The 17,500-nt window shown below is 39.6% G+C and overlaps 1 protein-coding gene across 1 annotated transcript in view; it reads left to right on the forward strand.

The window, feature by feature from the left end:
• Positions 1–125: 125 nt before the first annotated feature.
• The window catches only part of TSHZ2 (teashirt zinc finger homeobox 2), a 144,756-nt gene continuing 127,381 nt past the window's right edge, over positions 126–17,500 (forward strand). Inside the window, exon 1 of the mRNA XM_014943793.1 lies at positions 126–332. Within this exon, the coding sequence (XP_014799279.1) occupies positions 293–332 (40 nt within the window). The 5' untranslated portion in view covers positions 126–292. The remainder of the gene's footprint in view (positions 333–17,500) is intronic.

Raw genomic sequence — 17,500 nt, forward strand, 5'->3', positions numbered from 1 at the left:
TATTTTGAAAAAAAAGAAAGAGAAGTTTGAAAAAAATAAAAAAAAAAAAAAAGCCAACAAAAAAAAAAAAAAAAAGGGAGAGAGAGAGAGAGAAAGAAAGAAACCTAGATCTCTAAAATAAAATAAAAACCAAACAGGTTCCTATCAGTGAAGTGGAAAGGAGGGGGGCAGGGGCGGCTTGAGGGGGGTGTTGGGGAAAGCAGCTGAGAGGCAGAGGCAGAGAAACACGACTCAGGAGCGTCTCAGGGCTCTCGGATCTGGGGACAGAAGTGAGATTGGAGAAAGTAGAGCGATGCCAAGGAGGAAACAGCAAGCACCCAAACGGGCTGCAGGTAAGGAGAAGCCATCCACTTACACAGCCTCTGTCTCTCCGCTCCTTCCGATCCTACCCCCCATCTTTATTATTATTTAGGGTCACCCTTGCTTTTCCGGGCTGGATCTTTATTTATTTATCCCCCCTCCCCCTCCCTTTCCCTTCGTAACTCTATGGAGCCAGTTTCATTCCTTATTGCCAAGATTTCTACTCTGACATGGGCTGTCCCCTTCCACCCTCCCGCCGCTCCCACCGCGCTCGGTCCCCGCTGCCTCCCGCTCCGAGCTCCCATCCTGCCCTGACGAAACTTTTCCCCCCAACTTTCTTCCACTCGGCTCCCCTTCTCCCCCGGCCCCTCTCCCTCACCGAACCGAAAGCAGCTTCCCATTTGCTTCCCGCTTTAATCTTTTTTTTTTTTTTTTTTTTTTTTTCTCTTCTCCTTTCTGATTTTTTTTTTTTTCCCTCTCTCCTGGTGGTTTTTTTTGTTTTTAAAACGTGTGTTTCGCGAAGTGGGTCGGTGTGTTTCATCTTTTATTTCGCCGTGTTTCTGGTGGCAGTGCTGGCCGGGTCTGTGTGTGTGTGTGTGTGCGTTGTGTATGCCTGAAATAGTACAGGGACTGTCTCTGCTGATGAACCCGGTGGGGAAGTTCAGCCTTTGATCATCAGTGGTGAAAATTGCAACAGGAAATAAAATGAAACGTTGTGACTGTTAGAAGACAATCCACATTTTCAAATCAAATCCTTCTTTTGTTTTGTAGCCGAGTTTATATATTTGCACATGCCAAGTGGTTTTGCAATTTATTAATTTTTTTTTTTTTTAAAGAAGAAAATAGTTTGCAACTTTGGAAGTGTTTTGTTCTGTCGTTTGTAGGGTGTTCTTTTTCTTTTGGAGGCCAAGAAAAAGAAACAGATGAGTGGGCCTGTATAGTAAATCTTTTCAAAGAGTTTTCTTTCAGGCTGCTTAATTGCTTTTTATTTTTTTTTAATAGTGTGGTGGGGTTTTGTTTCTGGGAAGCGCAATATGGAAGTTCATTTTTCTTCTGCCAGACCCACCCACTGAAAAATCAGCTTTCCAGTTGATTGCCAGCTTTGATTTGACATTTGATTGATCACCTGTCATCTTGCTGCCTTTGATCTATTCATTCTTGATATATATCAATAAATCACTCACCATGGTAACCCAAGTGCCAATGACGTAAGGCTTGCCCTCTAGATTCTCTTAGCCAGACATGCACAATTATTATCTTGTTTGGCTTTTAATGTAGGCGGGTTTTTTCCCTTCCTTTTTTTTTTTTCTTTGTGTCCTTCATCAGATTAGTTCTCTGAAGAAAACTAATATTTTATGTTTTTAGTTTAAAAATGGTTTACTCATTTTTCCTCCCCCTTCTGAATATTTTCTAGGTGTAACATAGTATATGTGGGACAAAATGTATGGGCAAGTTTAGTGGCATACTTGAATAAACTTTGAAAAGTAGTGCTTGTGATTCGTTCAAAGGTAAATGCTGTTTCCGAGAAACTGGGACATGCATAACTTTTATAAACTTACATATTTTGCCATATTCATATAGGTGCAGGACAATGGTATGCAGGCAGAGTCTTTTGGGACGTGACCAATGACTGTACCTATCTATGCAGGTTGCTAGTATGATTCCTGGCAAGCAAAGAGCCCCTTTAACCATAAATAACAGTTAAGCTAGAAGTGCGTGTATATATGTATTCGGAAGAACTCTCTGATGCGTTGCTATTATTGTTTTATTCACAAAGAGGTTATATCTGAATAAGACATTAACGTTTTCAACTTGCAGGATAAATAGCTATTTTTTCATGGATGCTGATCATCACAGTGACAGTGCTAGAATTGCTCCTTTTTTCTCTCTGTCAGGAGTATGAGGCTTCATTTTATTTTGTTTTCAAAGTAGAATTTTCACTTGGAATGTGTGTAGTATCTTTTTGTAGAAGGGGCACCCTGTTCTTTTTTAGAAACACAGGCTAGAGAGTAAGTAAATTTTTGCGAGCAAAGCCCATGCTGTTGTTTCCCGGGATTTCCCTGCTGAGAATACAGTAAGATATGTTTTTATCCAGAACGCTACAGTATTTTTGAGAATCTTAATGCTGAGGGAGTAATTTGAATGACCACAATTACATTTCTCCTTCCTTATTCTCATTATAAAATGTGCATTGCTCTTCAGCGGTGCATTTCTTTGATTATATTTGTCCTCAGATCAATGTTGTTTCAGGTGAGCAAAACACTGCAAATACAGTCCAGTTTCCTCCAGCATAACCGATTTGAAGTAGGTTTATACATTTGCAATAGTTCTCCTGCTTTGAAGTTGTATTTGTGTGTTTGTGGGGGGTAAGGGGGGGTTTCAAAGAGCAGACGTGTCTGTTGTATATAGTTCTTAAAACTGACTTTCATTTTCAGGGATAGTACTGAGGTTCTGTTTTGTATGGTGAAAAATACCTCAAAGTGACAGTAGACAGACTGTGCAATAAGAAATGAATCGCTCATCAAGGCTGATAGCAAAGCTCCTTATTCCTTTTATTTAAAGGAGTTAGTACATTATATATTACTTAATTATAGCTTTTATTTATTTTTAGTTGTACAAGTTCAAAGGTATCAGTTGCACTGCATTTTGTCTTGATGGCAGCAGAGATATTGAAGAGAAGTTTGCAACTTTTAGCTTCTTTGGATAGTTCACCTCCAACAGAAGAAAAATGATAAGCCTTATGATTCTGGACATGCCTGCTTTTGTCATTGCTTAAAATTAAATACTATGCACAACTGTAAATAATTACTACCATGCACTGACTTTGAAAGCAGGTTTCTAGTTTGATTAATGAATAATGTAAAGGTTAGAGAGAACCAGCGAGTGAATCAGAAGTGAAGTCCTGCTGCTAGATGAAAATCTATCTAGAGAAATATACATGGCAATTTTGTCCTTTTCTATTATTAATTTTAAGCCTTGTATTCCTAAGAAATATATTACAGACCATTGTAATGAAACAAGGTAGTGTAATTGGATAAATGGGGCGATATTTATGTTTGATGAAGGGGATTTTTGATCTCGAATTACACTTTTAAAGACACTTGATTTCACATCAACACCGAAACTATGTCAAATGCATTTTGATCTTTCCAGGGGCGAAATGTTCCTGAATCGTCATTCCTTTTTGAGATCGTCATTTTCTTTTTGATAATTCTTGAAGCAGATAGTTACAGCTCTTTATGTCAGTGCCTCCTTTAGTATCATACTTGTGTTTACAATAAACAATCTATTTGTGTTGTAGCTTTCACCCAAATGAATCACAAAGGGCTTTACGAACTGGGGGCCTAATCCTTCTTTTGCTCAGGTGCAAATCAAAACTAGCTTTACCAGCAGCACCAGCGCAGTTGCAATGAGCACTGTCTGCTCCTGCGAGTAAGATGAGACTCAGGCCCAGAAAGTACTTCATCCTTCAATGAAACGCAGCCACCTCTGGGGTAGAAGTCTTGTAACGATTCCATAACAAATGGTAATATATTAACAGAAGGGTGGAAAAAGGGTGGGAGCAAAGCAGAATTGCTATTCAGATTTTATTCCTAGGGGTATGAAATAGCTTTCAAACACAATTTCACTGGATTAAACTCTCCTTTCCCCTGCAGCTTGTTTAAATGTGCATATTTTATTTTGTGATCATGAATTGCTAGTTTGCTTTTTTAAAGCCTGCAAAGAGGAATCTGGACTTAACGCCTTTTCCGGCTGCAATTTTGTATTACTTCTTTTCTTTCTTTCTCAGCTCCAATAGGCTATATAAGAACCAAGGCTCTGGAGAAGCACAGCAGAAACAGATATCAGTCACATTTATTTTGTTTATTGGAGCTGTAGAATAACATCATTTTGTTTTTGGAAGAGTCCTCACAGAGCAGCAAGCAGCAGAGGATTAGCAGTCAGTACTTTAAAGCTGCAGTCTGCACCTTAGTAGTAAAAGGTTATTTAAAACAGAAACATATTTGGAAAGTGAAATTCTGCTTCTGCAGAGAGCAGAGTAAATGACCAGCTAGGTCCGGTATGTATATTTCTGTGACTGAAGGAAGCGATATATACATGTATTAATAACCAAGAGCGGTGTGGCTTTTTGAGTATTATTTGTGTTCTTTATTGTAAGGGCAATAGAAGCAGGTTCCAAGCCAGCAGTACTGAATGAAACTGTAGAAATGGCAGCACTGCTTTGTTTAAACATCCTCCAGAAAAGCAAGTGCACATCAAAACCACCTAAATAGCTCATGCCTCAGAACCTTTCAGTTACTGTGCACATCACGATGCTGACAGATGACAAAAAAAGCCAAGGTGTTCACAAACAAGAGGAGCCTTTAAATCGTGGTTAATTAAATATATTCCAAAATACATACCTTTGCAACTAAAGAGGCACCAAAATTAGTTGCCATCTGTGTTAAATTCTGGGATCGGCTACTAAGCCCGAAGCTGCTATGTAATTTTTTCCCATGTCAAAACTCAGTCCTGAATGGGACAATTTGAAATCACGTTCGTTTTAGTTACTGTTTCCTTATTCAATTTTACTCTCACATATCAAAGCACAGTATATTGTCACAATATAAAAAGTGGGACCCGGGAAGAGTTCAGCCCCTGTGACTGTGATATAAAAGATATTTCCAACAGCAAATGACACAATTTTATAGCACTTCTAAAAACATGTTCATTGTTAGAAATTCTTTCGCATAAATGCTCTCCCTCTTCTGTGCTTTTTAATCGAAAAGGCCATTTTCTTGAAAACGGCAGGCTTTTGGTATTTTCTGCCAGCACTTTCTCCTCCTGATTTTTGCTCTCATTAGTAGCACCCACCTCAAGTAACTGTTTCCCCTAGAAGAGGTCCCTGGAGTTCCTCCGTAGCACAGGGCCAGGGTGAGCCTTTCTCCAGTGATTTTACTTCCCATCCCGATGAGGACATCACTCCCAGAGAGCAACTCCAGACTCACGGAAAAAAAAAAGCTGTCAGTTGCTGTGGCTGCAATTCCCAACTTAGCAGCAGCAGAGGGAATGGAACTGTACTCTATCAATTACAGTTGGAACCAGAGGCTAAACACTTATTGTGTTAAGCTATTGTGCAGATCTTAAGAGCTCAAATGTAAAAAAAATATCATGTCAGCTAGTGGAGGGGAGAATAAGGCCTGGTTCTTCTACTGGATGACGTATTATTAGCAAACGCAAAGTAAAATTATTCGAATTCTATTTAGTGCCTCTCGGGCTGAGACATGTGTGTACCATATTATGCCTTAAAAAAGGGGGATCCTACTGACTTTGCTGCTAAAATAAGCCTTTGTTTTTCCTTCTTCTCTGCAAAATGAAAATATTTGTGAAGTTTTACCTCTGAAGCGTGCTCATGCAAGCAGAGAGGCATTTTCATCTGTCCCCGAATCTGATGCAGGAGTCAATTGGAAACACATTACACTCTCAGCTGAAGTCTTACATTTCATTCATGCAAGAGCAGTGATTTTTCATTACCTATTTAATTACAATAATCTACATGAGAGTGGGTCCAGTTCTGCAGCTCTTACTCAGCACTTTGTTTCAAGGGGTAACTGGCCTGCGTAAAGGCTGTCTGAAAGCTGGGCTGTTTAGCTACAAAATTAAATATATATGTTTCTTTGCAAATGTTGTGCCTCCAAAGAGCGACCAGATTCTTCCATTAAGCTTTAAATCTAGGGAGAGTTCTGCTTGTAACTTGTGTTACTAATGGTTGCGTGCTCTTCTTTTCTAAAGTCTGTATGACTGAGGTGTTTTGCTTGCTCGGCTAACTTCACTTCTCAAACACGGTTCCATTCTCTGCGTTAATTATCAAACACTGTTTCTTGATACCAGTAGGTGATACGGTCTTTTAAAGAATCCCTTTTTAACATGCAGTGTTATGTTGTGCACACACACAGCAGCTCTCAAGTAAATGCACAAAGATTTTTTTGCAAATCGGAAGCCTAAAAGTTCCATGTAGTTTTAGAGACTAAAATCAGCTCTTTCTCATTAAGGTGACCTCTCTCTTGAGGCTGTTGGATCTTGGCACCGAGTCATTTTTACCATGTTATAATAACGGCTTCTGCAATTCAGAAATACCTTGACAGCGAACAGTGTATTTTTAAGGTTTCAAGGAGAAACGCATCATAGAAGCACACTGTTTCCCATCAGATTTACACATCCCTCTTTAACTGTTGCTGGCTTTTCATCCGTTACCTTGTGAGGTTTTTCAGGCAAAAAGAAGTGGAAAAACTGGTCTTATGATCTAAGTGTTGCATTAAGTGTCTCATTTAGAAAAATGAAGAGAATCTTTGTTTTCCTAAAAGCAATGTTTTCCCCCTTTGCCCTAGGAAAAAGAAAGTCACAACAATAGCTTCAAAGTGACAAGATTAGATTGTGAAAAATACATAGTTTATATCGTGCAGCACCAGTGGTCCCAATTATTGGTAAAATTCCACACTTAAATCGAATGAACAGTCCTAAATGTATCGGAAATAGATCCTTTTCAGGTATGCAGACACATATACCTGCAAAAAGGAGAGACGAGCGCTTGCTTGGGAGAAAGATACATCGTTCTTATGGAGATAAGCTGGAATGTTCAGTTGTTTAGAGCAGTCTTTGGTAATTCCACTAATATTTGCCCACACGTTAAAATTGCTGTGATGTTAGAAGTTGTGTCCACTGAAAGCCCTATGTTAGTGTTTATTTTCTTCAAACCCCCAGTTCCTGGAATCTGGTGATTATGCAAGTTCCCAATATGCATTTTAAAAAGGAAAATTTATTCTAAACTCCTTGCTATGGAGAACTAAGGAACTTGAAAACATGCAGCCTAAAAGTTCTTATGACAGAAGGAAAATGCCATGATTCTCAAAGTTTTTAACATCTCATAATTTTCAGCTATTCTCATGATTTTCTGGGGTGTGCTTAATGATTTTTGAACAAACAAGGTTGGCAATATTTCTTTTGACTGATTCTGATGATGAGCTGGTGTATAAGTCTGTGTATATAATTATATATGTACACATACATAATACCAGTAAACAAAATACATAACATAATGATGGAGTGGAGTTACATGAATAGTAGCTCTGAATTTGGATTGCTATAAACAAAGCAGTTTTGAGAGATCAGACCATCAGTTCTTGAGGAGTGGCTTTCAATTGAAGTTTCGTGGAGATTGTTTTTAGTGGCAATTAAATCTAGAAAGTTAATAGCCAGTAACAGTTCTTTAAAGCCTAAACATTTGCAAGACCTATGAGGAATGCACAGCCTGCCTTTTTTCAGATATAATCAGTCTCAACTTTATTGAAAAAAAATTTACAACTAGCAACATTAATGCTGTATTTTTATTGTATTAATGCAAATGAGATGCTGACTTCTTTCTTTCATCTCCATGGCTTGTATCTATTATAGCTGTATCTTATTGCTTTCTGTGTCTTTTCTCTCTGTGTTCTGTAAACTGCTATCGTCTAATGATACTGAGGCTCATTAAAGTTACTCACGATGCTAGAGAGACTATGGGAAGCATCCTTAGCTCTAGGTGGCTATAGACAAGCAAAACTACTGAGTATATGGGGAAAAGTAATCCAGATCAACGCTTCCATTTCCATTTTGAGAAACTCTTAAACTTGATAGGTCAAACAGGAAGAAAAAACTTGCAGGAAGGACTGTGTACTGGAAAGAACAGGTCATTTTTAATACACATCCCTACCTGACAAAGATGAAAAGCAATAAAGTTTTAAGGAGCTTTCTGGCTCTTCCTGCATCTCTCTCAAAAGACTCATTTAATTGAAAAGCCTGTTGTGCTTGGTTTTATGCATGTAAAAGAGAAAAAGGGCAATTTTGCACAAGGCCTAATATTCCAGCACAATATAACCAGAATTCTTTCTGGTTGCTTTTTAAGTCTCTCTGTTCATATAAAATTAAGACCCACTTATCTTAAATTGTACTAAATCTCATTCAATATTGCTTTCATAACTTAAAAAATGCTGTTAAATATTCCCAAAGCAACTTTGCTGAAGTGATATTTGGTCTGTTTATATGGAATCAGTGCAGAATTTCTGTTGAAAAAAGAGCAGCACACAGTTCTTGTTTTTAATGAAAATAATTAAATTCCCTGGAATACCTTAATAGGAAAGATATTTTCTAGAAACTGTGCTTAGAGGAGATAGGAATGAAAATCTGCACATTGTTGCAGTTTGATATGTGCAGACAACAATCCTATTTCTATCATTCACCCTCCAGTTGGACAGAAATTGGGTTTTTTTTTGCTAGAAAGATTCCATATATAAATAATTTTATGTGAATTACTCTGGGAGTCACCACCACAATTCATACGGCTTGAAATTTTCTTCGTACATATAGGAACAACTCATTTACTTCCCACAGCATGAGTGGACTTCACAGGAAAGAGCTGGGTCTTTTAATGATGTACAGTTTTGTATCAAAGAAACATAACCTTATGCTAGCTGGTATAAAGGTCTACCAAAATTAATTTTTTGTATGTTTTTCAGCCATGTCATAACATTTCTAAGCACAGTAGAAGTAGCACTAAATTAACATGTGAAAGGAGAAAGAAGCTAAGTAGTTATATTGATCATCTGTAGCATTAAATGCTAAAAAAATTAAAAGCTTTCTAGTGCTTTTGATTAGCTGCATGGTTCCTGCTCATATATGTGTGCTTTGTTAGGAAGTGGAGTAATATTTCTTCACACTTAGCACCTTACTTCCAAGGATTTCTTACTAATGCTGCGTATTCCTCAAAATAAACCCAATGAAGCAGAATATTTTTTCCCCCTTTTACAGAAAGGAAAATTGAAGCTGGGAGGTATTACATGATTTGCTCAAGTTCAGACAGCATTTGCTTCTAATTCCCTGCTCTAGGTACTAGATCACATTTCTATCTTCAGTGCACTTTCAGGAGAGAAAGTCAGGCTGGAGGCTCAAGGCATCCCTATTTCTGCTGCTGGGGTGAGAAGAGGGAGCAGCCCAGCAGGGGCACGGGGGAATTGGCCGTGGAAGGGAGCTGGAAAGGCAGTTTCATCCCTTCTCTGCAACTCACCATGGTGGAGGCAGCACTTCGCTTGTGTCCAGGAGCTCCTAAAAGCAGGAAGACTCCCAGTCAAAGAAAGCAGAGCTGTGTTAACTCTGTGAACAAGCCAAGGGACCTGTACTAGGCAATAGTTTTAAGCAGAATGATTTAAGCTCTTTAACTTTCCCAAATTATCCTCAGATGCATTTTTGATCAGTGATAAGTTTCAGGACCAGAAAATTTGGTTACGGTTACTTTTTCTTCCATACGCTGTTCTACATTTCTTCATCAGACCTGGGGTCTAGCTTTGTATTTCTGACACTATATAATGCATTGCCCTGAGAAATAACAAAAACCTGGTCTGGTTGTAACTAAACAGGACATACATGTTTTCCTCCACCCAGACTGCCCGAGGTGGTTGGAAATCTCTGGTAATGAAGTTTGAGGCTCTGATTTTTCTAAGTCAGCTTCTGATGTTGAGACACTAAATCCTTACATGGGCATCTAAAGAGAGACATGAATTTTCAAAAGCTTTTAGCACCAGGCAGTTCCCATGGACCTTCCTCAGAGTTCCCTCTCTGATGTAAACAGGAATTGTTAGGCCTCGATCAAGGGCATAGGTTTTTTTCTAAAGTGGAAATGTATGTATTGCCTATAGAAGAAATATGATGCAAGTAATAGCCTATGGATTCATTAAGGATTGTTTATGTTTATTCTCACACCATATTACCTTTCAGGAATGGTCGTTTCAGCCATTATATTGACAGGAACTCAGAATAAATCTTAGGTAATATAGGGCTAATCTGCCATACCTGGGAGACCACCTGCTACCCTCTCGAAGAGAGGCCAGATCGTTTGGTGCCGAATCACCAGGTAGGGCTTTCTTCTCTGGAGCTGGGGACTTGGGAAGCTCTCCCGTGGCTCCTTTTCATGTGGAAATTAATGCTTGCCTCTATTTCTGAATAGTAGGTTATTAGAGTTCGTATGCAAATTCCCAGGATAAGAATTTGTCTCTCTTTGATAATTGATATAATAATATATATTTTTAGTGGTCCAAAGTCCTTGAGCTTGAGCCTTGTATATGTAATTTATGTTTATTTCTTACTGTTATTAACTGTAATTGAGTTGTTGGCGCCTTTCATTGCCTTAGATTGAAGGGAGTGTCTCTATCCCATTGCCCCTCCATAAACAATGCCCTTTTAGGGTTCCTTATCCTGTATCCTTGCCCAGACATTTCCTAGCCTGTCAAATACTGTCATTTTATTCCTTACAGATCATTCACAGTACGTCTCCTGTTGCACACACAAATAAGGAACAAATGCAATCAGGATGCATCATCGTTTAGCATAACAAATAAAAGCCGATCTGTGCAGATTTCCCTTAAAGCGTCTCTTAATACGTATTGTCAAAATGTCTGAAGATGTCTTTTACTCATAAGCATTTAATTATTTGTGACAATTAAACTAATATTCAGAGCAGGAAAAAAAATGAGGGTATTAAATATTTTCTCTTGTCAAAAGCTAACAAAATGTCACCTCATATAGCAAACTCCTTAAATTTTGTATTTCAAACATACCTTATAACTGAAAAAGCACTTGAACAAAATTATGGGGCCCCATTTCACAACCCTGGATTTTGTATTGAGTTTGAGGAAATTGTATTTTTAAGACTAGACCGAAATTTAAGGGCACATCATTAAAATGTATATCAGTAATGAGCAGCTGAATACTTGATGATTAAAAAGGAATTTCTATCAATTTTTAAGTCTGCGCTGAAATTTATGGCCAAGGGACTGAATCAGGGACTCAGACCTGGGTTTCGTAGCCTCAGCTGGTTATTGTTTTACTTGTGTATGAGAAAAAACAGCTCAAATAACACAGAACAAGTCCTCAACCTTTTCTGTGTTCAGAATTACAGATTAATTTTGTTGGTTTTGTCTGATGATCCCTCTAGCCAGATGGATTGCTTGAACTGGAGAGGCAACATGCTGTGGATAGGGCAGAACAAGTAGCCAGTGTTGCTGCCCAGGGCTCAGCACCTTCACCTGCCTGGCAGCCCTTTAATGTGGTAAAAGTTCAGCTATGTGATAATGAAAAGGGGGGGAAATAACAGGGAAAATCTTGAAAAGAACAGAAAACCAGTGGAGGCCTTGAGAGCAGTGTTGTATAGATGCTGGAATACTCCATAGGCCCAGGCATGGCAGCAATATCATCTATATTATGGATGCAACTGTTCCTATATTCCAGATAGTTTGGAGTTTTCTGTTGAGAAGTTTGATTTCTATTGGTTCTAATGTTTCCAGTTATGAGCTGCTCAGAGCAACAATTTCCATTATCAAAATCTGTGTTTTCTTTCCTAAAATGTTCTTCATGTAATTTAGGGAAGGATGTCATTTGGCAAAAATTTAGAAGACGTACATCAGGGTTTATTTCAAAGCTGAGGGACCAGTGTGCTTTCTGGCAGTGACGTGAAAGTTTTTCAGATATGTTCTGCTTTCCCTGAGAAAATCCACCCAAATTTGTCTGACTTATAAAGCCTAAAAGTTGCTGTTGCCAAAGAATTTTTAGAAGGTGACACAGCATTCTCCGACGTGCCATCTCCACCACGCATGCTCGGTTCTTGGTTTCTCTTTTTCAATTACGTTCCCTTAAAATATGTTTTAGCTGGGGATAAGTAGGACAATAGCTTTCCCTGCTGTAGGGACAGTGATGGGCCTGAGCAGTCAGGGGAGGATGAGGAAATGGTCTGTATTTGTATTTAGCTGGAGCCCAGGCCCCGAGGTGGGAAGTGGGGAAATTTAGGAAGCAGAACATGGAGAAGCAGGGCTAAGGAGAGGAGTAGAGAGCGTAAAATTATCAAATATCTGTAGAAAACAATGGTAGAAATGTATACTTGACTCTATTGCTGAAGCAATACGGAGCATGACATTCAGCATTAGCTCTTGCACTGAACGCATACAACAGTTTCTGGATTAAGACCTGGGTGGAAATACGTGTGGTTCCACATGTGTGGTTCTTAGCTTTCCTCAGCTTGCTTTTTCAAAACCCTGGCTGGGCCCTGACTTCACTGCAGGCAGGGGATGGATGTGTGCATGAAATTGATCTGCCTCAGCTGGGAAAAAAGGTACCATCTGTAGGGGTTTGTCGGGAGAGCACGGAGCGTGAGGAGCCTCCAGGCTGCGGCTGACACTCCTGAGGTGGGCGCTTGGCCCCAGAGGACCCTCTTCTGTGAGGAAAAAGTAGAAAAAATCACTTAAAATTTGCCAGAGCTGTGTCCCTACTGTCTGTTAAATGGCAGTGGCAGTGTCCCATCCCTGAGGTGTTACGCTAGTGATTCAGGAGTGGTTGCAAGGCCAGCCTGAAACACCATCGAGACGAGGAAAATCCCGATTCCCTGCCAGGAGCCTGGAGGAGACACAGGCAGCGAGGCTGGGGGCCACACCTTGATTGGCGAGAATTTAACAGATGTATTGAAGAGTTCAGGCAGCACGCTGAGAGGTTCGTGGAAGCTGTGTCGAATGTATTAATAATAATGCATATATATTTATATAGGGCGGTTGCGAGGTATGAGTGTGTGGAGCTGCGGGAGCTGCCTGGCCAGCAGGCTGGGGTGGCGCGAGGCCTGGGGGTGCAGGGTGCCGTAGGTAGGCCGGAACAAAGCGTGGAAATTACTGGCAGTTAAGTAGCTGCTGTACAAAAGCGAGCAGCTCAGAGAAAATACAAAGAATAATGCCAGGAGTTTCAACCACAGATATCTGTTTAGATAAAAAGGGCCTGTTAGTCTGAGATCTCATGCCACAACATGCAAATTGCAAAGGGCTGATCCCTGTGTCGCTGTGTGAGTAACTGCCATTTACTTCAGCAGGCGCTGGGCCCTTGTGACTCTAACTCTGGTTTTACTTGGGGCAGGGGTTTTTGTCTATTTCATTTGCTGCCCCGTGGGAAATTTACCACAGAAATCAGATCTTTCTATCTGGAAGCTGGTGACAAAACTTCAACCAGGATCAGTGAGAGCGGAGCAGGTTACATTCAGGATATTGTGCAGTTTTGTCCCACCTCCAAAATTTATAGATTAAATAGCTAAAATCCTGAAAATGTTTATCTAGAAAACAGTCACCATTTCACTGATCATTTGCTGTTTCAGTGAACTTATTAGAGATCTTATAAACTTGTGATTTGGGTTAAACAGAGGTAAATCATTTTGAGAAATAGTTGTGGGAGACAGAGGGATGTTATGATGCCATCAACATCTGTGTTTCCATTTTTATGGATTGGGGACATTTTATATTAATCATTCCCAAACATGTCTGCTAAAATCCCTTCTTTTGTTTTTTATCACCTATGAGGTATAGCCAGGCAAGTTTTCAATTTGTGTATATGCTTGTTAGGGTAAAGTGCTGAAATTTGTTGTTCGAATGAGGGTATGAACAGTCTCGGTTTTATATTTGTCATCTTTCATTATAATTGTTTGAAAACATTTTGATTCAGTTAAAATGCACTATTTTCAATATACAAAGTATGTACAGGGGAACAAGGGAGTGATTATGAGTTTCTCCAAGGAAATAAGCATCTTTTAGCCATCATCCTACAACTGGGAAAGCTCTAATACATGACATCTATATAATTTAACCTAATAATTTTTTTTTACAGTGATGTAATGGAGAGAGTGACCTGGACTTTGTAAAAGTTCCCCTACTTACTACAGATTCCCAAGGGCAATGTAACATTCTAGACAGTGTTTTATATGCCCTGATTAAAATGTAACATATTTCTGCATTTCCTGTGCAGTGACCTGTTAGTGCTCATAGACAGAACACTTAAAGAACAGTTACAAGGAGACATTTCCAAATATGCCTAATATGCGCAAGTTTTTATAACATTCTTATTTCATTTGAAATTGCAGCTACAGCAGGAACCATTCAGACGGTGCATTGATTTAACTTTTTAATCCACTGTTTTGCTATGTCAAGTAAAATAAATGTTTGGTTTTAGCTCAATTTTTTTGCATTGCTTAAACTCGTAACCACTTGCTTTAAGCTTGGGATTGTAAAGGGAGCTACATTATCTGAGATTTAAAGCTTGCTTTTTGTAGCTGCTTTCTCACAACTCCCCCAAGAAAAAAAAATACAAAAGTACAACTTTAGCAAAAAGGGCTTTTATATCTCTATCAATTATAGAAACACCAGCTGCAGTAGATTACAAATGTGTTTGGCTGATTGTGATGTTGTGTGGGGAAAACTGTCACAGGGAGCTGGATTCTGTTCTCCCCGACACCACCAGGATGTCGCGCAGCTCCCCGGGCTGCAGCCGACACTTCTGTCAAAGCTGGAGTGGGCAAGAGCAGGATCCGGCTCTGAGATTGCCAAAGTGCGTCCTGCCAAATCTAGCTCTGTACTTGCGCGCACGTCCTGGTGCTAGGAAAAAATATGGAGCTGTTGAATGTGAGCACGAGTGTTTACCGTGTGTCATTCTGTATGCATGTGTTTTTCTGTGAGCTGAAGCAAAAGCCACACCAATACGTCTGCAACCTGGCCCAGAAATCTCTGGGGAGGATCACTCCAGTTATTGATGCTCTTTAGTTTTTATATCCCAGATGTTTATTTACTTTTACTTTCTTGAAGAACAAAGTAGGGGGGAAAGGCACCACAGAACAAAAATTGTTTGACAAGCCATAAAGGTAAAGTAGCTGAAAGTCATGAAGAAAAGAAATATGTTATCAAGACAGCAATGCAAGATGGGCAGTTTAGGGTTTTGGGTGGTGTTGAGCTCAGGACAAATTAATATATCAAAGTGTGCGCGGGTCATATCACTCCACTAATATCCTGGGATAAAAGGGTAGCAATGTAAGAGCTTTCAGTTGGTTGTGTCTTGGTCACTGTTTCATTTATCTTAATGTGCTTTCGGTCACTCAAGGAGGACGTTGTTGGGCCCTGGTTTATTTTAACAAAGAGAAACTGACATAGCAAAGTTCTGTGTATACTTTACAGCGAAAATGCAATTTTCTATTTTCATTTAATCCCAGGAATGTTGGCATTTTCCAGGCTGTCAAACAAATGAGTGCACTGGAGGACAGTTAGATATGTCTGTCTAGTTCATCTTTCTAATCTACCTCATTTCTAATGTGCCCATCACCATGGTGTCTAGGCGGAAAGTATCTGCCCTAATTTTGCTTTTTGTCTTTATTGGCTGTGGTAACTTAATTGAGTCCTAAGAGCTTTCAGATTCATCTGCAAAAATAATAACAAAAACATTATCAGAATAATGATTCATTTTTGTACTCTTACTCAGAATTTCCCCCTTCTCTTCTGAGTGTATTTGGCTAGTTGATTATTGTTGCCTTATCTAGAAGAGGTTGTACTTTAGAATTGTTGTATTAAATTGGAGTTTTACCTGAATCAGCAGTGACTCAAAACTTCATTTGGCTTGTGAAGTGAATTCACTCATGTCCTCTAACTTCCTTCTGCTTTTCTCTGCAGAAGCTGACTTCATTTACTAAGCCACACAGTTTAGCAGCTGCATCTGTTCTGTGACCCGTTGCCATATAAAACATAGGTAAAGGTAATAAAAAGTAATAGAAATTGTGGCTTCAAAAATTATATCTTCATTTGGAAGCCCTGGTTTCTGTTAAATTTAATTACTTCTCTCTCTGCCAATTAGGTAAAAATGCATCGTAAGACATAAGTGAGCAGTCTTTCAAAAGCAGAGGCCTGAGGTCTGTGCTAAGGGGAGAAGAAATCCCGCTGTTGAGTAGCTGCATCTATGCATGTGGTTATCATGGGCTGCATGCACATGTGGGGAGAATATGCTGCAATGGGGTGCAGTGGTGCTGCCAGCGTACACAGTCATCCTGACAGTGTAAGTGGTCACGGTAATTTTAGAAACATGTCTGCCGGGCATGCAGTGGCATCTGCACGGTTGTGTGCCACCTTCTGCTCTTGAAAAACGTGGCCTAAGTAGTAATCAGTCTGCAGAAGTCAATAAACTCTCGTGTTGAAGGGGCCGAGTAACCAGCGTGGTGCTCACTGAGGGAAAGAGTTCACTGAAAATGCGGCAAATGTAGCTTTCTCAGCTATAATTGAATTTGATCTGAACTGTACAGTTACATACAGCCCATTTTCTCCTCCTCTCCTATGTGTGTTGAAAGTGTCTTTATAAACCTACCCCTCAAAGATAATTTCATTGAGAGCCAGACGTTTCATACGTGACAGTGATTTCTAATCCCATCTGGACTGGCAGATCACAGATTTCCAGCTCTTGGCCTCAGCATGTAACGTGAGTTCACACAAACACAGTAAACCACTCTCTGGCTGTTTGGTTAGTCCTGGAGTGATCAAGTAAGAGAGGGATTACTCATTGCAAGATTTAATTTCATCTTCCAGGTATTTGCAATGGACTGAAGTATGGACATGATTACATTTCACAGGTTTTTCTGTGATTTAGAACAAAAATTATTAGCAGAGCTGGCTCAGCAAGGAATTTCTGATGTAATCTATACCAGTTACAAGCAAAGGGTGTGGTAATAGGGAAAGAAAAAGGAGGGCTAAGTGTTTATCCCGGTTGACTGAGACAGAAAACAGGACTGGCAGGATGACAAACTGGCATAACCTTACACTAGAAAGTGCAACGATTCCAACAGAAGTTCCAGCCATATTGCGTGGCTTTTAAAAGAGCCAGGCACAGGAGAGGACAGCTTCTTCCTGCATCCTTCATCATAGCTAAAGCAGAGTGGGGTAGGATCTGTATCATACAGTTTCTTTAGGCGCTATGGCAGTATGTATGTTAAATAAGTGTTAGGAACTGGTTTTCAGGGTTTGGGGGGCAGGGTTGGTAGAAGAGACATGAAAAATATATTGATGTTAGATACACGACCACTTAATTTCCCCAGTAACAGTACTGTAAAACATTTTTTCATCAGCTCTGTTAGGAACAGTGACAGATGAACCTTAAGCATTTCTGAGGTTTTCCGTAGCTCAGATATAAATACTTCATACTTCTCTGAAGGTTTCAGGATACTATATAAATAACAGAATTTCCCAAGCTCACATTCCCACCTTCCCTGTGATGCAGACATTTTTCCTTATCCCTGTTTCCTCTGTGGGTGAGCTGTGGCACAGAGATGTTTAATGACTCAGCAAAAGGGTCAGAAATACAC

This window comes from Calidris pugnax, unplaced genomic scaffold, assembly GCF_001431845.1.
Source record: "Calidris pugnax isolate Ruff unplaced genomic scaffold, ASM143184v1 scaffold118, whole genome shotgun sequence".
Classification (NCBI taxonomy): Eukaryota; Metazoa; Chordata; class Aves; order Charadriiformes; family Scolopacidae; genus Calidris; species Calidris pugnax.